This window comes from Mobula birostris, chromosome 9, assembly GCF_030028105.1.
Source record: "Mobula birostris isolate sMobBir1 chromosome 9, sMobBir1.hap1, whole genome shotgun sequence".
In the NCBI taxonomy this organism is placed as follows: Eukaryota; Metazoa; Chordata; class Chondrichthyes; order Myliobatiformes; family Myliobatidae; genus Mobula; species Mobula birostris.
Genome location: NC_092378.1, coordinates 152,100,988 through 152,123,876, shown reverse-complemented (window position 1 = coordinate 152,123,876; position 22,889 = coordinate 152,100,988). Strand labels below are relative to the sequence as shown.

Sequence of the window (22,889 nt, the reverse complement as noted above, 5' to 3'; positions counted from 1 at the left end):
TGAGACAACAGGGAATTAAAGATCATTTAACCTGACAGCCAGCAAGACACTCAATCCTATTGATGTATTTTATTATTTTATATTGTAATTTTATTACTGAACAGTAACATAGTAGTTAAGGCCAATTTATGCTTCTGCGTCAAATCTACACCGTAGGTACCCTACGCTGTAGCCTAACGCGCACCTCCCCAAAAATGTAACTAAGCGTTGCTGGCGACGCAGACCACAACAGCTGTGATTGGTCCGCTTGGTAGCATCGCATTTCCTCCAACGCTGCAATAGCTTCCCATTGGGCGACTGAAGGGCAGGGAAGGAACTCTGGCTGCAATGCTTTCCACAGAGCTTTACAGACCTCCGAAATTATGGAGGACCCTGTGCTTGACGCCAGTTTGTAGCTAGCTGCTACAGCCTGTTGACTTCCACCTGAAGCTAAAACTCGAATGGTGATTGCCAGTCTCTGAGTATACTGTGTGTACACTGATGTGAAATAAATGGTTAGAGACGATGAACCAAATTGTCAAATCTACCTGCTGACATCCAAAAAATATTTGAAATGCATTTCCTTGTCCATGTCTCTCAGTGGCCGGACAAGCACAGAAAATTCACCCTCCTTTCAGTTTCAGTCGCCATTGTTTGAAGTTTGAGTTTCTTCGTGATGAGTTTCAACACGAAGAAACTCAACACAGTGGCATAGAAACCTCACGCCAATTAGCGTTTTGGTGCTGAATTGAAGAGCGACGCAGACACACCAACGCACAAGTATAAATGCTCACAATGGCGTAGGCTACCACGCAGAAGTATAAATCAGCCTTTCGCAGGACGCCATTACAGCATCTGTAATCTGGGTTCAATTCCCACCGCTGTCTGTAAGGAGTCTGTACACTCTCCCTGTGACTGCATGGGTTTCCTCCAGATGCTCCTGTCTCCTCCCACAGTCCAAAGACATGCAGGTTAGTAGGTTAATTGGTCACATGGGTGTAAATGGGTGGCACGGGCTTGTGGGGCCTGTTGCCATGCTGTATCACCAAATAAACACTATAGTTAGACCGGGCAGGACAAATCGATATTGGTGTTTTTCAAGTGCAGTTCCATCAAACATTCCATCAAACATTCTTGTCAGGTTCAGAGGCTATGGAGTGCTATGCTGGCTAGGGTCAGAGTTTTGCGCTTTGGCTCTTAATAGGGCCATCCATGCCAAAAAGGTCAAAGGGTAGAGGCCACAGTGGTCTGCCAGTCCTCCAGGTTCAGGGGTTCAGCTCAGGGCTAACAAGCCTGACTGGTAAAACAGAACTTTTACAGAAACGACAATGGAGTATCCTCTACATCTGAGTGTGATGTGTTATGTACCCTGGAATGGGTTAAAAGAACCAGCAGAAATGGAACACACCTGGAGTCTGTTTCTGCAGTTTACTCACACTTTTTATCAGTAACTATGCAATACAGTAATATAAAACTAGATAAATCAAACAGGTTAGCAGAGTTTATGCATACTGTATACAGGTGTGGAAATACAAAACCCAAACTACTTCGAGCTTAGGCGGTAAGTGATACAGTCTTACGATGGTAGGTAAATGAAGTCAGTTCAGTTCATGATTTTGAGTTGAGTAGAGTTCAGGAGAGAGAGAGAGAGAGGTTTGTTGTCCACGTAAGCCAATGCCGTCAATTCTTCCTGTTGCCCTCCGAAACTTCCAAGTTAGCCAAACTTGACCAACTTAAGAGCACCATCTTCAAGTGATAGTCTACCAACCCAGGCAAGGGTTAGACACACCGGTAGACTCCACAGGGTCACTCTGTCACCACTAATAATCACAGATTGATCCCTCACAATCGATTCTCAGTTCCACACTCGTGGGCACCTGAAAGTGTAGTGGTAATTTCACCACACGTTAGTGCGTCTGCGTGTCCTTGTATATTCAAACCAAGCTGCAGAGAAACCATAACATCGATTGTCCATCAAATCTCTCTTTCTCTCCTCGTCGTCATCCTCCTCCTCTCCCCCCCCCCCCCCCCAACAGTGTCCAAAAGTCAGTCTCATTCTCCTGATGTTTTAAGGTGACAGTTCACAGAAAACATGAACCCTAGGGGTACATAACAGATGGTATTCCTGAATCTCCACCATGACTGACAGTAAACCAAGAGGAAGCCACTGACAAGATGAAGGAAGCCAGAGAGTGATGGATCTGTGGAATTCTTTGGAGGCCTCTTTGTATATAATGGAAGGCAGAGCTTGATAGATTCTTGATTGGTCAGGGCATGAAAGGATATGGGGAGGAGGCAGGAGACTGGGGCTGAGAGGAAAATTGGATCAGCCATATTGAAATGGTGGAGCAGACTTGGGCAAATGGCCTAATTCTGCTCCTATATCTTATGGTCTTGTGGAACACTGCCAGACTTGGAGGGTCTTCATGGTGCCCTAAACACTGGCGGCATAACGGGCAAAAGAAGAATGTGCGGTGGGTTGCGGAACGTGCAGTGGGGGCCGATGAATTGCGGAATGCGCATTGGGGCCCGGCGGGTTGCAGAACGCGAAGCGGGGCCCGGTGGATTGCGCAGTGGGGCCCGGCGGAACGCAAAGCAGGGCCCGGTGGATTGCGCAGTGGGGCCCGGCAGATTGCGCAGTGGGGCCCGGCAGAACGTGAAGCGGGGCCCGGCAGATTGCGGAGCACGCATTGGGGGCCATTGATTGTGATATGTTTGAAATAAGTTACCACTCAAGGATTTTGGATCTGGATACGATATTGACTAGATAATTATTTTGACTAGATAATTATTTTGACATCCAGAATAAGGCACAAATTTTGTGGTTATAGCCTTTGTTCAAAACTAAGAAATAAACAGTAACCCAATCACTCTACTGTGAGGCTTCTGTCAGTCGGGTCAACTGTGGGTGTTGTAGGCTAGCTGTCTGGATACACAAGCCTGGCCAGTACAATAGGAGGACAAGTTATTGTTCATGCAGCAAGCTCCCCTCTCCACGACAAATCCGAAGGAACAGCACAAACTGATACAGTTTAGCACCAGCGACATCAAAGGAGTTGCCAGTCAGTGTTCAACATAGGACTGCCTTAGGGACTACAGCTCCGGAGTTTCTCTCGGGATTTACTTCCAAAGCCTTCCCCATGAGTGGGTATAGCCGCAAGACAGCGGAGATTTTCTTCTAGGTGAGCTGCCAACCACAAATGACGAGCCCTATCTGCCTGAAGTGACTAGTTTTGGGGCGCCAGTAACCCATCTTTGTCCTTTCTCCTGTCGGTAGAAACAACTCCATTGGGCTTAGTAGCTAAGCCACACATGAAGGCCAGGAGCCTGGACTTGGTTGTCAGAGGCTATTTGAGGCACACAACATTGAGAGCATTTAATAGGCAGTGGGAGCTTGTCCCCAGTACCACCCACGGCTATGACAACCTTTCGCTACCTTAAATATACTGCCCAGAGAAGGCATCCAGTCCTTGCACTTGGTGCTTTCGTCCAATTTACTGATACAGGCACTGATCACTGGAGCACATTATTCACAGATGATGCTGATGAAGTGGTAGTAAGCAGCGTGAAGTGAGGCGTTGTGGTCAGGCAGACTGGCAGATAAGCAACGGTGTGGAAGATGGTATGTAATGTGCAGGGAAAAAATGAGATGGTCCAGTTTGGTAGAATAAACAAAAGGGCAGAACATTTTCCAAATGTCGATAGACCAACAATCCACGTGGTCATTGACCGAGGACAGCGGGCCCCTGGGGCTGCTGATCTCTCCAGGCTGGTGTGTCCTGGGGTTGGAGGTCAGAGGTTAACGTCGAGACCTGAGGTTGAAGACCAAAATCAGTGAGTCTGGAGGTCGAGGCCTGATTTCTTTGAGTCTAGGCCAGGGACTGGAGGTTGCAGGTCCAATGTCTGAGAGTCTGGGGCCAAGGACTGGAGATTGGAGGCCCAGAGGCGGCCTGTCCTGGGGTTGGGGGCCTGTCTGTGTGTGGGTAGGTGGGAGGGTGTGGCTGTGCGGGTAGATGGGAGGGTGTGGGTGTGCGGGTGTGTGGGAGGGTGTGGGTGTGGCGGGTAGGTGGGAGGGTGTGGCTGTGCGGGTAGATGGGAGGGTGTGGGTGGGTGGGGGTGTGTGGGTGGGTGGGAGGGTGTGGCTGTGCGGGTAGATGGGAGGGTGTGGGTGTGCGGGTAGGTGGGAGGGTGTGGGTGTGCGGGTAGGTGGGAGGGTGTGGGTGGGTGTGGCTGTGCGGGTGTGTGGGTGGGTGTGGCTGTGCGGGTAGGTGGGAGGGTGTGGGTGGGTGCGGGTAGGTGTGGGTGTGCGGGTGTGTGGGAGGGTGTGGGTGTGCGGGTAGGTGTGGGTGTGCGGGTATGTGGGAGGGTGTGGGTGTGTGGGTGGGTGTGGGTAGGTGTGGGTATGTGGGAGGGTGTGGGTGTGTGGGAGGGTGTGGGTAGGTGTGGGTGTGTGGGAGGGTGTGGGTGTGTGGGTATGTGGGAGGGTGTGGGTGTGTGGGTAGGTGGGAGGGTGTGGGTGTGTGGGTAGGTGGGAGGGTGTGGGTGTGCGGGTAGGTGTGGGTGTGTGGGTAGGTGGGAGGGTGTGGGTGTGTGGGTATGTGGGAGGGTGTGGGTGTGTGGGTAGGTGGGAGGGTGTGGGTGTGCGGGTAGGTGTGGGTGTGTGGGTAGGTGGGAGGGTGTGGGTGTGTGGGTATGTGGGAGGGTGTGGGTGTGTGGGTAGGTGGGAGGGTGTGGGTGTGTGGGTAGGTGGGAGTGGGTGGGAGGGTGTGGGTGTGTGGGTATGTGGGAGGGTGTGGGTGTGTGGGTAGGTGGGAGTGGGTGGGAGGGTGTGGGTGTGTGGGTAGGTGGGAGTGGGTGGGAGGGTGTGGGTGTGTGGGTAGGTGGGAGTGGGTGGGAGGGTGTGGGTGTGTGGGTAGGTGGGAGTGGGTGGGAGGGTGTGGGTGGGAGGGTGTGGGTGTGTGGGTAGGTGGGAGTGGGTGGGAGGGTGGGGGTGTGTGGGTAGGTGTGGGTGTGCGGGTATGTGGGAGGGTGTGGGTGTGTGGGTAGGTGGGAGTGGGTGGGAGGGTGTGGGTGTGTGGGAGGGTGTGGGTGTGTGGGAGGGTGGGGGTGTGTGGGTAGGTGGGAGTGGGTGGGAGGGTGTGGGTGTGTGGGTAGGTGGGAGTGGGTGGGAGGGTGGGGGTGTGTGGGTAGGTGTGGGTGTGCGGGTATGTGGGAGGGTGTGGGTGTGTGGGTAGGTGGGAGGGTGTGGGTGTGTGGGTAGGTGGGAGGGTGTGGGTGTGTGGGAGGGTGTGGGTGTGTGGGAGGGTGGGGGTGTGTGGGAGGGTGTGGGTGTGTGGGTAGGTGGGAGTGGGTGGGAGGGTGTGGGTGTGTGGGTAGGTGGGAGTGGGTGGGAGGGTGGGGGTGTGTGGGTAGGTGGGAGTGGGTGGGAGGGTGGGGGTGTGCGGGTGTGTGGGAGGGTGTGGGTGTGTGGGTATGTGGGAGGGTGTGGCTGTGCGGGTAGATGGGAGGGTGTGGGTGTGCGGGTAGGTGTGGGTGTGCGGGTAGGTGGGAGTGGGTGGGAGGGTGTGTGGGTGGGTAGGTGGGAGGGTGTGGGTAGGTGTGGGTATGTGGGAGGGTGTGGGTGTGTGGGTAGGTGGGTGTGGGTGTGCGGGTAGGTGGGAGGGTGTGGCTGTGCGGGTAGGTGGGAGTGGGTGGGAGGGTGTGTGGGTGGGTAGGTGGGAGGGTGTGGGTAGGTGTGGGTATGTGGGAAGGTGTGGGTGTGCGGGTAGGTGGGAGGGTGTGAGTGTGCGGGTAGGTGGGAGGGTGTGGGTGGGTGTGTGGGAGGGTGTGGGTGTGCGGGTGGGTGTGCGGGTGGGTGGGAGGGTGGGGGTAGGTGGGAGCATGTGGGTGTGTGAGTAGGTGGGAGGATGGGAAAAGGGCTTGTTTGCTGCTGCTGTTGTTTGTGTTGTTCTGCTGAACATGGTGGGCATGCTGTGTTGACACCAGAATATGTGATGACATTTGTGGGCTGTTTGTTGGTTGTCAATACAAATGATGCATTTCGAGTTTGTTTAATGTCATTTCCAGTACACAAGTGTAAAGGAGAACAAAATAATTGTTACTCCAGATCCGATGCAGCATGAAAAACCTCCACAAAAGATAAAGCATGCAACAATAAAAACGCACAGTAAATGTAAATATGTAAAGTAGCTTATGTACATAGATTGATTGTATGTCCATAAAGTGACGTTAGGCACAGAAGTGTCTGTATAGAAGGTGACTGACAGGAAATGATAAAGTAGTGGTGGTTGGAGCTGTGGAGGGGTGGGTTAGTGGGTGGAGGTGTTGATAAGCCTGACTGCTTGGGGAAGGTAACTGCTTTTGAGTTCGGGTGTCCGGTGTGGATGCGTTGTATCCTTCCTGATGAGAGTGGGACAAACAGATCCTCCATATTACTGGCCTTTTCCCCGCACCTTTCTGTATAGATGTCCTTGATGGCGGGTAGGCTGGTGCCAGCAATGCATTGGGCAGGTTTGAGTACCCGTCTTAGAGCCCTCCTGCCTGCCGCAGTGCAGTTTCCGTACCAGCTTGTCAGGATGCTCTCTACTGCGCAGCTCTGGTAGGTCACGAGGAGTGACGTGCATGGTCCGGCGGTATGTCACTCTTTGTTTTGATTCAAAGTATGTATGCAGTATACAACCCTGAGATTTGTCTTCCCACAGACAGCCGCGAAACAAAGAAACACCATGGGACCGAACTGTTCAAAGAAAAACATCAAACCCCTTACCAATGCACAAAAAACCCCAAATTGTGCAAACGGCGGCAAAAAAATGAGTGGAAACACAGAATATAAATTACAAAATGAAAAGGCATATTCAGTTCAGCTCAGTGTTCTTTATCTGCAGGCTGCTGAGATTCAAACGTCTAAACTAGCAACAAATAAAGGAATGGCCAGAAGAACTAAAAACGCATCGTACATGAATTAGAGTCCACAACCCACAAGCTGATTGGACTCAACCTTACTCTGGCACCATCCTCTTGACAGCATTGGGGCAGTGGGGGAGAGAGATACATGGGATAAATAAATCTGAATGAATCTTCTTGCTCTGTGACTCCCTGAATTTAAACATTAATGCAATAGTCAGAGCAAATTCAGTGAAGATTTTGTTTTTAGTTGGTCACCAGTTTCCATCTTGGTTGAGATAATTTTATTTTTCGTTGCTGGTTTCCTGCATTTATTTCTTTTGGCAGGTATAAATCTGGTCCTATGACACTTAAGAATCTTCCTGCTGTGCTAGAAAGCAGGCTAACGTTATTTTGGTTTTACAGGTGGATTGGGATCCTGGTTTTGTACTTGACATACAGAGGCCAGCTTGATTGTAAGCATGGAAGAATTCTGCCAAGCTATCTCCTGGTGCTGCTTGTCCTTTTGGCTGCAATCATATTCATCTTACTTGTAATTGTGTGCACGAGCATGCAAGGTGAGTACTGTTCCTGTTTACCATGCTACAGTTCAGAAAATTTGTGGATGACACCAAGATTGAGGGTGTAGTGGACAGCGAGGAACGCTATCAAAGCTTGCTGCAGGATCTGTTTCAGCTACCAATGGCAGATGGAATTTGATGCAGACAAGTGTGAGTTGTTGCACTTTGGGTAGGACCACCCAGGATAGGTCTTACATGGTGAGTGGTCGGCCACTGAGGGGTGTGGTAGAACAGAGGGAACTGGGAATACAGATCTATAATTCCTTGAAAGGGTTGCAAAGAGAGCTTTTGGCACATTGGCCTACATTATATAACGTATTGAGTACAGGAGTTTGGTTTTATGTTGAAATTGTACGTATGAGCCCCTTGGTATGAACATAGAATTCTCCAACTTCCGGTAATTCCCTCCCCCTCCTTTCCTCTATCCCTATGTCACTCTGCCCCCTCCCCCAGCTGCCTATCACCTCCCTCGTGGTTCTGCCTCCTTCTACTACGCATTGTGTTTTCCCCTATTCCTTCTTCCCCTTTCCTGCCTATCCCCTCCCTGTTTCCCCTCCCCCACCCCTTTATCTTTTCCCTTACTGGTTTTTCACCTGGAACCTACCAGCCTTCTCCTTCCCACCCTCCCCCCACCTTCTTTATAGGGCCTCTGCCCCTTCCCTCTACAGTCCTGACAAAGGGTTCTGGCCTGAAACGTCGACTGATCTTTTCCACGGATGCTGCCCGACCTGCTGAGTTCCTCCGGCGTGTTGTGAGTGTACGTATGAGATGTTGCTGAGGCCTAATTTGGAGTATTGTGTGCTGCTGTGGTCACCTGCCTACAGGAAAGATGTCAATAAGATTGAAAGAGTACAGAGAAAATTTACAAGGATGTTGCTGGGACTTGGGGACCTGAGTTTTAGGGAAAGATTGAATAGGTTAGGACTTTATTACCCTGGAGTGCAGGAGAATGAGGGGAGACTTGATAGAGGTACACAAAATTATGAGGGGTATAGATAGGGTAAATGCAAGCAGGCTTTTTCCACTGAAGCTGGGTGAGATTAAGACTAGAGGTTATGTCTTAAGGATAAAAGGTAGAATATTTAAGTGTAACATGAGGGGGAACGTCTTCACTCAGAGGGTGGTGAGAGAGTGGAATGAGCTGCCAGCGGAAGTGGTGGATTTGGGTTTGATTGTGATGTTTAAGGAAAATTTAGGTAAGTCTGTAGATGTGGAGAGCTGTGGTCCAAGTGCAGGTCGATAAGACGAGGCAGAGTAACAGTTCAGCATGGACTGGAGGGCCTGTTTCTGTGCCATGGTGCTCTGACTCCATGACTGTAAAATGTCTAGCTTTAATTTTTGGATGATGGATTTTGCTGTGAATTATTCTGCATGTAAACACGTAAATAGAAGTGGGATCAGGCAACGAATCCTTGGAACACACATAAAAGTTGCTGGTGAACGCAGCAGGCCAGGCAGCATCTCTAGGAAGAGGTGCAGTCGATGTTTCAGGCCGAGACCCTTCGTCAGGTCTCTGCATTTCCAGCATCTGCAGAATTCCTGTTGTTTAACGAATCCTTGGATCCTGTTATGAAATTTGGGAACATGAAGGCTGGCACTGTGTCTCAGCTGGACTCCCTGCCTAATTCCCCGATGTCTCCAAACTTTATTCTTCTTTTGCTGCCTTTCAACTCACTAGTGAGCATAGGCCATCAACAACCAAGTGCCCAAAAACTCTCAGCCTGGGTATACGCAGTGAGTATATTGTGAGTAACTCTCAGTGAGTATATTGTAGTCCGTAAGGGTGGAGAAATTCAAAGGTTCGTTCACTTCTATCTTCTTGTGTCCTCCATCTTGAATAGAGGACAGTGCGCTGAATGTGGAGCTGGTGGCGGTGAGAGGTGAGCCCAATCCATGTTCGAAATGGCAGCATTCATCATCAAGAATCCCCATCACCCAGGGCATGCCCTTGTCTCATTGCTACCATCAGCGAGGAGGTCCAGAACCCTAAAGACACACGCTCAATGATTTAGATACAGTTCCTTCCCCATGATATCAGATTTCTGAATGGACCATGAACTCATGTATACTACCTCACTTTGTTTGTGCTCTTTTGATACTACTTACAAAATTTAATCTTTTTTTAATACTTTTTTTTTATTGCAATGTGTAGTTTTTTGTATTGTGCATTGCACTGTACTGCTGCTGCAAAACAACAAATTTCACGACATGTGTCAGTGATATTAAACCTGATTCTGACTCTTAGTGAGGCAGACAGGGGAAGTGTTGTGGGTGTAGTTGACCGCTTTGTCAGCTACAGTAGGTGGGGAAGCCAATCTGCTAGACAACTTTGGTCCTACTCTTTCACGAACAATCCCTGCTCTGCATCAATTTAAAAACACACTTGCTCTTTTCCTTCTGGCTTTATATAAGGCATTGGTGAGACCACATTTGGAGTATTGTGAGCAGTTTTGTGCCCCTTATCTAAGAAAGAATGTGCTGGAGTTAGGGAGGGGCCAGAGGAGTAATCCTGAAATGAAAGAGTTAACGTGTGAGAAGCGTTTGATGGTTCTGGGCCTGAATTCACTGGAATTTAGAAGGTTGAGTGGGAGAGGGGTCTCAATGAAAACTACTGAATATTGAACAGTCTAGACAGAGTGGATGTGGAGAGGGTGTTTCCAGTAGCGAGAGAGCTTAGGACCAGAGGGCGCAGCCTCAGTGTAGAAAGATGTCCCTTTAGAAGAGATGAGGAGGAATTTCTTTAGGCAGAGGCTGGTGAATCTGGGCATTGCCACAGAGGGCTGTGGAGGTCAAGTCATTCAGTATGTTCAAGGCAGAGGTTGGTTAGTAAGTGCACTGAAGTTTACTGGGAGAAGGCAAGAGAATGGGGCTGAGAGGGTTAATAAATCTACCATGACCAAATGGTGGAGTAGCTTTCATGGGTCAAATAACCTTATTCTGCTCCAGTGTCTTATGGTTCTGATGGACCCAAAGCATTGTTCCTCCTTACCAGTGTTTTCTACTGCCTAAAATGTTCCTCTTCCTTCCAACATTCATATGCCTGTACGCCACCTAACCTGAGGCAGGGTGAGCCTGGGGATTTTCCAGTGGAAGAACGCCACTGTTCTTACAGTCGGAGAAACTATCATGAGGGCTCAGGAAGTTTGGAACTCCACACTGGCCTTCTGAACTGAATTAGATTGTCAGTCTGGCTCCACATTACAGGGGTTTGGCCTACTGCCACATCTAATTGCTGAAATACTTGACAATATTAAGCTTCTGTAGCTGAAAGTAACCCCCGTAAAAGTAAAACAGACACTGTGATCACTTCATCACCACTTTTCACCTGTTCCAGGAACAATCACTAATCTACGGCCACGGCGGCACATCCCAGTTCTGATCTACATCCGAACTGCACTCTACCTACCCGAACTGGTCTGGGCTATCTTGGGCGTAGTCTTGGTCAACGATGAAACAATGGGCTGCCCTGCCACTTTGGTTAATACAATTTCAATAGCTGTCATTGCAAGGTAAGAACTTTGCTTAAGCTTTAGTTATAAGATTAGCAACTGGCAAAGTGTGAAGTGATTCACTTTGGAAGGTCAAACTACCCATCATCAAGGGCATATGTATGGAAAGGGGTCAGTATATATTATGATGGATCCCACCCACTCTGCTCATGGACCGTTTGTCCCACACTCATCAGGGTGAAAGCTACATAGCATCCACCAGACTCAAAAACAGTTACTTTCCCCAAGCAGTCAGGCTGATCGACCTCTCCAACCACTAACCCACCCCTCCACACCCCCAACCACCACTACTTTATCATTACCTGTCAGAGTCACCTTGTGTACAGTCACTCCTGTCACTGTATGGACATGCAATCAATCTAGGCATGTAAGCTATCGTGTGTGTCTCCCAGTGGCCACACATTTTATTCCACATCCCATTCCCATTCTGATATGTCTATCCACGGCCTCCTCTACTGTAAAGATGAAGCCACACTCAGGTTGGAGGGACAACACCTTATATTCCGTCTGGGTAGCCTCCAACCTGATGGCATGAACATTGACTTCTCAAACTTCTGTTAATGCCCCACCTCCCCCTCGTACCCCATCTGTTATTTATTTATACACACACACTCTTTCTCTCTTTCTCCTTTTTCTCCCTCTGTCCCTCTGACTATACCCCTTGCCCATCCTCTGGGTTTTTCCCCCCTCCCCCTTTTCCTTCTCCCTGGGCCTCCTGTCCCATGATCCTCTCGTATCCCCTTTTGCCAATCACCTGTCCAGCTCTTGGCTCCATCCCTCCCCCTCCTGTCTTCTCCTATCATTTCGGATCTCCCTCCCCCTCCCCCTCCCACTTTCAAATCTCTTACTAACTCTTCCTTCAGTTAGTCCTGACGAAGGGTCTCGGCCCGAAACGTCGACTGTACCTCTTCCTAGAGATGCTGCCTGGCCTGCTGCGTTCACCAGCAACTTTGATGTGTGTTGTGTGTATTTATATTTAGTGTATTTGCTTATTATTGTGTTCTTTATCTTGTTTTTCTTTTTGTGTTGGATTGAATCTGGAGTGACAATTATTTTGTTGTCCTCTTATTCTTGTATGTTGGAAACGGCATAAAACAATTTTGAATCATTAATCTTGAACTTGAAGGCAGAAGACAGTCTTAATGATTCCGTAGGTTTCAATAGATACATTTAATGTCAGAGAAATGTATACAATATACATCCTGAAATTCTAATGATGACAGGACTCTTAGCATTGTAGAGGAACAGAGGGGTCTTGGGGTCCATGCCCATAGTTCCCCAAAGTTGCTGCATAAGTTGATCGGCTAGTTAAGAAGGCCACCTTTAGTCAGGAAATTCAATTCAAGAACCACGAGGTAATGTTACAGCGGTATGAAACTCTAGTTAGACCGCACTAGGAATATTGTGTTCATTTCTGGTCGCCTCATTACAGGAAGGTGTGGGAGCTTTAGAGAGTGTGCAGAGGAGATTTACCAGGATGCTGCCTGGATTGGAGGGAATGTCTTGTGAAGACGGGTTAAGCGAGCTAGGGCTTTCCTCTTTGGAGTGAAAGTGGATGAGAGGTGACTTGATAGAGATGTAGAAGGAGATTAGAGGCCTAGATAGAATGGGCAGCCATGGACTTTTTCCCAGGGCAGAAGTGGCTACTACGGTGGGCCATAGTTTTAAAGTGTTGGGAGGAAAGTATGGAGGGAATGTCAGAGATGAGTTGTTTTTTTTACACAGAGTGGTGGGCGCATGGAGCACGGTTTCAGGATTGGTAGTAGCAACACAGACATGAAGGACATTTAAGATATGCTTAGACGGGCATATGGATGAGAGGTGAATGGAGGGCTGCGTGGGAGGGAAGGGTTAGATTGATCTTGGAGCTGGTGAGGCTCCTTCATGATGACTGCTGCTTTGCTGAGACACTGCCTCTTGATGTTCTCAATGGTGGGGACGGTTGTGCTCACGATGGAGCTGGCTGTGTACTACTGGAACCTCTGTACTAGGCCGTGATGCAGCCAGTCAGAATGCTCTGCACTCTACATCTATAAAATCTCCTCACGCTCCCTCAGAATCAGAGCCACTGGCATTCTCTAAACATGTCGTAAAGCAGTGCCTTTCAGTTCCAAAAGGTATTTTTGAGGAAAATACATTTTTTTTTGTTGCTAATCCAACTATCCCCTTTGCAGCTGGATTTTCTTACTGTTCACGGTGATTGCAGTTCTCATTGTCTTCGACCCTCTGGGCAGGCCCAAGCGGCAGGGCTTGGCTCCCGGCGATGAGCGTAACCTGGTGAGCAGTGAGCCATTGCAGTTTCTGTACACTGCCCGCTCGATGGCTGCGCGGGTGTGGGAGTACAGGTTTAAGCTTCTGTGCTGCTGCATAACGAGGGACGCGGATATCCAAGCTGCCTTCACGCACATCGGCCAACTTTTCAGCAGCTTTTTCATGGTGAGTTTCTAAACACTGCATCTGCATTCCTTCCCCTTTCTCCCCTGGTCCACTTTCATCTTCTATCAGATTCCTTCTTTTGCCCTTTACCTCTTCCACCTATCACCCCTTCCCCCTCACTTGTTACCTGCCAGCTTGTACTCCTTCCCTTTCTCCTCCCCCCACCTCCCATCTTCTTATTCTTGTTTCTTCTCGCTTCCTTTCCGGTCCTACTGTTTATTCCTCTCCATAGATGCTGCCTGACCTGCTGAGTTCCTCCATCATTTTTTATTTGTTGTTCAAGATTTCCAACATCTTCGGAATCTCTCATATTCATGATCTGCGTGCTGCATTGTTATTGCCTCAATGCATTGTGTAATGATTTTTTAAAAATTATTTATTGCGATACAGCATGGAATAGGCCCTTCGAGTCACGCCGCCCAGCAATCCCCCAATTTAACCCTAGCCTAGTCACAGGGTGATTTACAATGACCAATTAACCTACCAACCAGTACGCCTTTGAACTGTGGGTGGAAACCCGAGCACCTGGAGGAAACCCACACGGTCACGTGGAGAACTTGCAAACTCCTTACTGTCAGCAGCAGGCGTTGAACCTGGGTCACCAGTACTGTAAAGCATTATGGTAACCAGTACACTGCCGTGCCACCCTGTGGTATCTGATCTGTGTGAACAGTTTGCAAGACGAGCTTTTCATTGTATCTTGGTACATGTGACAATAATAAACCAGTTCCGGTTCCCAATCTCTCTGTGCAACGTTTTAAGAACACTTGAAGGTTTAAAGGTCAGGCAAGCCGATTACCAGCTGAACTAATGTGTAGTTCAGTTTGCTGACTGCTGGCTTTTATCAGTGGGTTTTGATTCAGATTATCCTTCATCTGACACAAAGTGGTATGGTTTATTTTTGCCTTGTGTTCAGGTTATCATTATGTCTGCTAAATACTTCATCAATTTTTCTTGGAGCAAAAAGAATAGCAAAGAAGCAGGCTGTTCAGCCCATCCAGAACATATCGACATGCAGACCTTTTTATGTTTCTGATTAGCCCAAAACTAATCACAGGACAATTTACAATGATTTCTTTGGACTGTGGAGTCATTGGGGCAAACCCACAATGCTCCATGGGGAGGATGTACAGAGACTCCTTATGGAATGGTGTCGGAATTGAACTCTGAAACACCCTGATCTGTAATAGCATTACGCCAACCGCTGCGTTACCGTGGCGCCCATGAACGGTACCTCGATATTTCGTCTTATTTTGCGATTTATGTAACTTTTATGTCTTGTTCTGTATTGCTGCCGCAGAGTAGGGGGATTCAGGGTCTAAAGATCCAGCACTCCAGAACGGCCCAAAGTTCTGCTCCCTGGTTTTGGATTTTAGAGGGGAAACCTTTTATGAATTTATTTTTTGGGTTATAGGACATTTAGTTAAGTGTTCTAGATGGGTGTGCAGACTTGTTGGTCAGACTGGGTACAAGAGCCAGATTCAGAGCCAGAAATTGGACATAGAAATGCTGGAAGTACTCAGCTGGTCAGAGAGAGAAGCAAGAGTGAATGTCTTGGGTTGATGAATTTTTAGAATCAGGTTTATTGTCACTTGATGTGAATTTGTTGTTTTATATTAGCTGTACCGAGCAAACTGCAAAGTAACTAGTGTAACAAGAAGAAATAATGAGGAAGCGTTCATGGGTTTCTAGACTGTTAAGAAATCTGGTGGAAGGGAAGAAGCTGTTCCTGAATCATTGAGTATGGATCTTCAGAATCCTGTCTCTTGTTAAGTGGTATTGATCCATAGCACAAAGATGGTTGGGAACCCCTGCTGTAACTCTTCCTTGATGGTAGTAAAGGGAATAGGACATGTGCTAGATGGTGTGGCTCCTTAATAATGGATTCCGCCTTTGTGAGGCACCATCTTTTGTAGATGCCCTTGATTGTGGAGAGGTCTGTCCCCATGATGGTGCTGGCTGAGTCTTCAGCCCTGTGGAGCATCTTGTGATCCTGTGCAGTGGCACCTCCATACCAGGGGTGGGGGTGATGTAGCCACAGTCGGAATACTCTCCACCATACTCTCCATCTGTGGAAATTTGTAAGAGATTTTGGTGACCTACCAAATCTCCTCAAGCTCATTCAGTTTTCACAATATTTCCAACATTTACTGTTTTTACTTAAGTAACCAAATTACATGACATTGCATTCCCAAAAGGATGTGAGAAAATTTCATGGGTTGTGACACAATTTCACAGTCACTGTTACTGGCACTAGATTTAAGTTCCTCAGCTGCACTGATGGGATTTAAACTTGTGTTTTCAAATTACTAGTGCAGTATTTTGGGCACTTTGCCACTATACCTTTTTAATATTTTTTACCTGTTATCCATCCTTGAGCATGTCTACAATAGTGCTGCCAGAAGAAAGCAGCATTCTTCGTCAAACACCTGCACCATCCAGGCCATGCGCTCTTGCTATTACCATTGGACAGGAGGCAGAGAGCCTTAGGTCCCACCACCAGGGTGAGGAGACAGCCCTTACCCTTCATCCATCAGGCTCACTCACCACAATACGGAACTGATTCCACAACCGAGACTCACTTTAACGATTCTGCCATCCATGCTCTCAGTAATTATTTATTTAGTTGATTTTGCACAATTTGTTGTCTTTGCACATTGGTAATTTGTCAGTTTTTGTTTATGTATAATTTTTAATAATTCCATTGTATTTCTTTTTCCTGTAAATGTTAGCAAGAAGATAAATCTCAAGGTAGTACAGGGTAATATCTGGTATGCTGATAATAAATTTACATTGAACTTTTGAATTTTGAGTATTCTTCTGTTTCTTTCCTTGCTCGTGGATAGGACACGGATCTAGTGCCTGGTGATATTGCCGCGGGGCTCGCTCTCCTACACCTGGAGCAGGATAAGATAGAGCAAAGCAGGGACCTGGACGATGGGGCGTGTGTAGACCCACAACCAGCTTCTGTGGTCAGTTTGCTATGAAGAGTCCATTCCGATAAGAATCAGGGTTAATATCACTGGCATACAGTTCATTTATTGATTCATTATGTGTCGTATAACATGGCTGATCATGCTCTTTCCATGACCGTGATTTTTCTACTGACGGAAATAACAAGAAGAGGGAATGACTTGGGTGATGGTGGCCCTTAATGATGAATGCCACCTTGAGGAGTTACCTTTTGCAGGTGCTCTTGATGGCCGGGAGGTTTGTGCCCATGATGGAGCTTTCTACGTCCACAGCCCTCTGCGGCCTCTTGTCATCCTGTGCAGTGTTGCCTCTGTACTGGGGGGGTGGGGTTGGCAGTGGTGGTGTAACCAGTCAAAATGCTCTTCACAGTACATCTGGACAAATTTGATAGCATCGTTGGTGACGTACCAAGCCTCCTAAAACTCATAATAGTATACAGTATAGCTGTTGTCGTGCCTTCTTAGTAACTGCATCAATAAGTAGGGCCCAGGCTAGATTTTCCTGTGTAAAATCAACCTGCGAATATAAATCTCGTACTCCCCTTGTGACTGCCTGGGTTTCCTCTGGGTGCTTTGCTTTCCCCCCACATCTGTGTGGGTCAGTTGGGTAACTGGCCACTGTAACTAGCCCCTATTGAGTGTAGGTGGGTGGCTGGAGTTAGAAGGTGAGAGTGGGAGCAGCTTCATTCAACTTATAATTTTAAATATATAAAAATATTAAAAAAATATAATTTTAAAGTGACATCATCCAATGTTTACTCTAACTTTCCAACTTGTTATTTAATTGTCGTCTGCCATTTTATTGGAGACGAACAGAAATTTTTAACAAAATGGGCATATAACTACACAGAATTCAATTTGTATTTTTTTGTTGCTGATTGCAAGTAGATGAGGAGAAAGACTTAAGAGATCTTAAAGATTCACTTTATTTGCCTTATGTACATCAAAACATAGAGCGAAACAGGCATCAATGACCAACACAATCCGAGGAGGTGCTGGGGCAGCCCACAAGTGGTGCCACACTTCTGGTGCCAACGTAGCATGCCCACAGCTTAGTAACCCTAACCCTTGTGTCTTTGGAATGTGGAAGAAAACTGGAGCACCCAGAGGAAACTCACGTGGTCACTGAGAGAACGTACAGGCTCTTGCAGGAATTAAACTCTGGCCGCTGGCATTGTAAAGCATTAAATACCATGCCACTGCTGTGCCGTACATCAAACTGTACAGTAAAATACTTCGCATATATTTAATTGGTTATGATGCAATTTGAGACAATAAGATCATGAAATGATTTCTTGCTTAGTTTGAAATAGTGTGATTGTTGTCGTCCCCAGGCTGAGGAGCTGGACGGGGAGTTGGAGAATGCAGCGCACTACATGCGGTTTGCTGCTGCTAGCTACGGGTGGCCTCTGTACATCTTCAGTCACCTGCTCACCGGTGTGTGCAAGCTGAACCGTGGCTGCAGCTGGTGAGTTGAGTTGCACCTGACGTTACTCACAGTGGTGTTTGGTATTTTAACGCATTGCACTGTTCCTCGATGTCAATGTGACAAATAAAGCTAATCTTTAAATAAAAAATACTTTCGATTCCAGTTAACTGGGACACATTGGGGCCAGTACATTTTGACCCAATTGAGCGGTTGCCCCAATTAGCTGAAGTTTCATGAAAATAGTTAAAAAGGTATGACAAAGACAAACAACACACACACAAAATGCTGGTGAATGCAGCAGGCCAGGCAGCATCTATAGGAAGAGGTACAGTTGACGTTTCTGTACCTCTTCCTATAGATGCTGCCTGGCCTGCTGCGTTCACCAGTGTTTTTTTGTGTGTGTTGCTTGAATTTCCAGCATCTGCAGATTTCCTCGTGTTTGCAATGACAAAGACAAACTACCATTTAACTGAGTTATAAATTATGCATTTCAATGAAATACAACTGATGCTAGTTAGAAGCTGCTCAGTAACAGTCTCCTGCCCCAATTTAGTGACATGGTGTCTCAAATAAATGAAGGCAGTCGTGGCTATTTTCTTGATTAGTTTTTGCTCTTTTAGAGTTGTCCCAAGTAAGTGGTAAACTGATGGCAGAAGCAACCAGGATCCACTGCATTTAGTAATATGGCCTAGACTCTGTGTGAAATCACAGCTGGAGTGACTTTGGAGACCTGCAGTGGAAGGTGTTGCATAGGGCAGTGCCATGCAACAGATTTCTGAGCCATTTCACTGACTGTCTGTTCTGTAGCCAGGTGGAGTCAGTGGTACCAGGTGTATATGGAATATGTCAGGTTGCAGCCTCTTTTTTAACATCAAAATGGGGCTGCTCCTGAAGTTCTGGTTGTACTTCAGCCCCACGCTCCTGATCTGTGGTCACCCGGTAAAGAGGGTCTCCTGGTCGGCTTGTTCCTGGGCCTGGCCGGGCTGGCCATTAGCAGGTCAAGGTGGCGGGCAGTCAAGGGTTCTGCCTGACCCTCTTTCGGAGTTACATCCATGCCCAGGTTTCCGTGGAGAAGAAACATGCGGTATCCATGGACACAGTGGGGGATTTCCGGAAATGGTGAGCCCTCAGGAGCATGAATGTGTTGTAGACAGCAATAATTGTATTTTAATTTGAAACTGTAAGTAGATCTTTTAACCTACTCTAAGATCAATCTAACTCTTCCCTCCCACGTAGCCCTCCATTTTTATTTCATCCATGTGCTCAGCCAAGAGACTCTTAAACATCTCTAATGTCCCTGCCTATACCACCACCCACGGCAGCGAGTTCCACAATCGCCACTCTGCGCTTAAACATCTCTAATGTATCTGCCTGTATCACCACCCGTGGCAGCGCAGTCCACAATCGCCACTCTGCACTTAAACAAAACTATCTCTGACATTTCCTCCAGTAGCCTTAAAATTATGCTCCCTCGTATTCGCCATTTCCACCCAGGGAAGAAGTCTCTGGCTGTGCACTCTTATCTATGCCTCTTGTCATCTTGTACACCTCTATCAAGTCATCTCTCATCCTCTTTTTTTTTTCCCCAAAGCGAAAAGCCCTGGCTTGCTCGTCCTTTCCTCTCTCTACTCCAGGCAGCATCCTGGTGCATCTCCTTTGCTCCCTCTCTAATGCTTCCACATCCTTTCTATAATGTGGCCAGAACTGAACACAGTACTCCAGTGTGGTTTAAAAAGAGTTTTATAGGGTGCAACGTTACCTTGTAGCTCTTCAACTCAGTCCCCTGACTAATGATGCCCAACACTCCGTGCACCTTCTCAACCACCCGTCAACTTGCGTGGCTACTTTGAGGGATCTACACACGTGGACCCCAAGATCCTCCTGTTCCTCCACATTGCTAAGAGTCCTGTCATTAACTCTGTCGTCTGCCTTCCATGTTCTACAATTTATAGGGCTCCCAAGGTCTATCACCTCACATCAGTGAGGGTTAAATTCCATCTGCCATTCCTCTACCAATCTTTGCCAACTGGTCAATATAAGGCTGTCTCCTCACTATTAACACTAATATTCCTGCTGTCTGCATCTCCTATGTTCACATCTAAATCATTTAGTGTGTAACAGTAGGATATCATGGAAGCACAGTATTTAGCACAACACTATTACAGCGCCAGTGGCTCAGGGTTAATTTCCACCGCTGTCCGTAAGGAGTTTGTACGTTCTCCCCGTCGCCGCCTGGGTTTCCTCCGGGTGATCCGGTGTTTTCCCACGTCCCAAAGATGCACGGGTTAGTAGGTTAATCGGTCAGATGGGTGTAATTGAATGGCCTGGGATGGTTGGGCCAGAGAGGCCTTTTACTGTGTTGTATCCCTAAAGAAGTAAGTAGAAGGAAGGATCATAGCACTGATTGTCATGGTACACCACTGGTCAGAAAGCAACCCAACACACAAAATACTGGAGGAACTCAGCAGGTCAGGCTGCATCATTGAGTGGTACAGAATCCTCAAGGCATTGGACCACAAGACCCCTCAGAGGATAGTGAAAACCTCCGAGAGGATCGCCATGGTCTCCCTCCCCCCTGCTTCCCCATTTGTGACATTTAGTGGGAGCATTGTAGACAAAGGGCCCAAAGCATTGTTGAGGATCCCTGCCACCCATCCCAGAATCTCTTTGACCCACTACCGTCTGGAAGGAGGTACAGGAACATGAGGACTGGGACTGCCAGTCTGGGTAACAGCTCCCTCCCTCCGGCTGTGAGACTGTTGAATATTGTGCCACCGCCGAGGTCTCGTTGCTAAGACAGCGAACTGTTTACTGGTACGTGCTTTCAGGCTTTTGTATCTTCTGCCAGATGGGAGAAAGGAGAAGCAAATGTCTGGGCTGGGTGGGGCCTTTGATTATGCTGGCTGCTTTTCTGAGACAGTGCCGAGTATAGATAAAGTCCATAGAGAGGAGGCTGGTTCCCTGATATCTACAACTCTGCAGCTTCTTACACTCACATGCAGAGCAGCTGCCACACCAAGCCCATGTCCACCTGAAACAGCAAATTAGATTTTTAATGCTTAATTAAAATTTAATTGAGCAGCATGGTAGTGGAGTGGTTAGAACGATGCTTTACAGTCCCAGTAACCCGGGTTCAATTCCCATCACTGCCTGTGAGGGGTTTGTACGTCCTCCCCGTGACCATGTGGGTTTCCTCCGGGTGCTCTGGTTTCCTCCCACAGTCCAAAGACGTACTTATTGTAGGTGCTTATTGTAACTTGTCCTGTGATTAGGCTGGGATTAAATCTGGGGATTGCTGGGTGGCGTGGCTCAAAGGGCCGGAAAAGCCTATTCCACGCTGTATCTCAATACATAAATAGGCCAGAGGGTTGGGTAGTGAATATGTATCTACCTTCAATGTAGAGAATATTGCTGACTGCTGCGTAAATGCAGGGCTTTTGAACTTCCTCTTGTGTCAAACACATTGCACAATGTCTACCCCAGGTGTGGTGTGCAACGAGTTAGGTCTGTTCTGAATGAAGTTATTGACAAATGCTGCCTGCGGCAAAGCTTGGATATTATTCAGCAACCTATCCATGTTGACATCCTGATTTCTCAATGACTGGGTGGCCTGAGACATGCACAGCGCAACGGAAAGACTTGCTTGCAACGGTTGGGGCAGTTAGCAAGATGCTACGACAGCTCGGGGTGTTACATTTGTACGTTCCTTCCGTGTCTGCATGGGTTTCCTCCGGGTGCTCCGGTTTCCTCCCACAGTCCAATGGTTAGTAGTTTAATTGGTCACTGTAAATTGTCCTGTGATTAGCTAGGGTTAAGTAGGTGGGTTGCTGGGAGATGCGGCTTGCTGGACTGGAAGGGCCTGTTCTACACTGTATCTCTAAATTGGGGGGAGGGGTGTAGAGGAATGTTGAGGGGGAGGAGGGGGGGAGGGTGGGGTAATACCTTGCTTAATGGTAGTGGTCCATGGCATAATAAAGTTTGTGAACCCCGCGCTGTAAATAAATAAATAAATATGCAATGTCACCTACAAACAGCATCATATAAGCAGCATATCACAATTAAAACATAAATTATGCATAATATTTAAAAGAAAGCATAATTAGAACAAAAAGAAACGTCCATTTTAGTGCAAGTTGTGTTGCTAAACTATAGTGATTAGTTGTTCTTAAACCTTGGTGGTATGGGACTTTGGGCTTCTTTACCTCCTGCCTGATGTTTGCAGTGAGGAGATGGCATGACCCAGATGGTGGGTATCTTTGGATAAACAGGAGGTTCTGCAGATGCTGGAAATCCAGAGTGACACACACAAAGTGCTGAAGGAACTCAGCAGGTCGGGCAGCGTCTATGGAGAGGAACAAAGAATCCAGGTTTCAGACCGAGTCCCTTCGTCAGGAAGGGACCTGATGGATGTTGCTTCCTTGAGGCAGCACCTCCTGTAAATACTACTGATGTCATGGAGCACTATAGCACAGAAACAGACCCTTCAGCCCATCTAGTCCATGCCAAACTGTTCTGCCTAGACCCATCGACCTGCACCTAGACCATGGCCCTCCATCCATGCACTTATTCAAATTTCCCTAAACGTTGAAATTGAAACTGAAGCCACAACTTCTGCTGGCTGCTCGTTCCACACTCTGAGTGAAGAAATTCCCCCTCGTGTTCCCCTTAAACATTGTGAGTTAAGTAAATCAGCATCAGGTTTATTGTCACGGACATACATTGTGAAATTAGTTGTTTGTGACAGCAGTACGAGACATAAAAATTACCATAAGCTACAAAATTAAATGATTGGTGAGAAAAAGGAATAGTAATACAGAGTTCATGGGTTCATTGTTCATTCAGAAATCTGATGGCGGAGAGGAAGAATCTGTTCCTAAAACATTGAGTGTGTGTCTTCAGGCTCCTGTACTTCCTCCCTAATGGTAGCATGAGAAAAGTAATGAAATCTTGCCATTTCCCAAATCTGGACTTCCTGCCTCAGGAATCCTGAGAAAGGGGCTGGCCCCCCTGCACTGAGTTCAAAGTTAAGGTTGAAACTGTTTGGCCCTGTGAAGAACATCAAAAGAACATGAACTGAGTGCGTGCTGGAGGAGAATATTCA

At 47.5% G+C, this 22,889-nt stretch overlaps 1 protein-coding gene across 1 annotated transcript in view; it reads left to right on the top strand.

Annotated features, from left to right (window-relative positions):
- Nucleotides 1-7,355: 7,355 nt before the first annotated feature.
- The window catches only part of daglb (diacylglycerol lipase, beta), a 56,890-nt gene continuing 41,356 nt past the window's right edge, over nt 7,356-22,889 (top strand). The window contains exons 1-5 of the mRNA XM_072269155.1: nt 7,356-7,439; nt 10,777-10,951; nt 13,126-13,387; nt 16,234-16,359; nt 17,694-17,827. Coding sequence (XP_072125256.1) covers nt 7,433-7,439; nt 10,777-10,951; nt 13,126-13,387; nt 16,234-16,359; nt 17,694-17,827 — 704 coding nt within the window. The 5' untranslated portion in view covers nt 7,356-7,432. The remainder of the gene's footprint in view (nt 7,440-10,776; nt 10,952-13,125; nt 13,388-16,233; nt 16,360-17,693; nt 17,828-22,889) is intronic.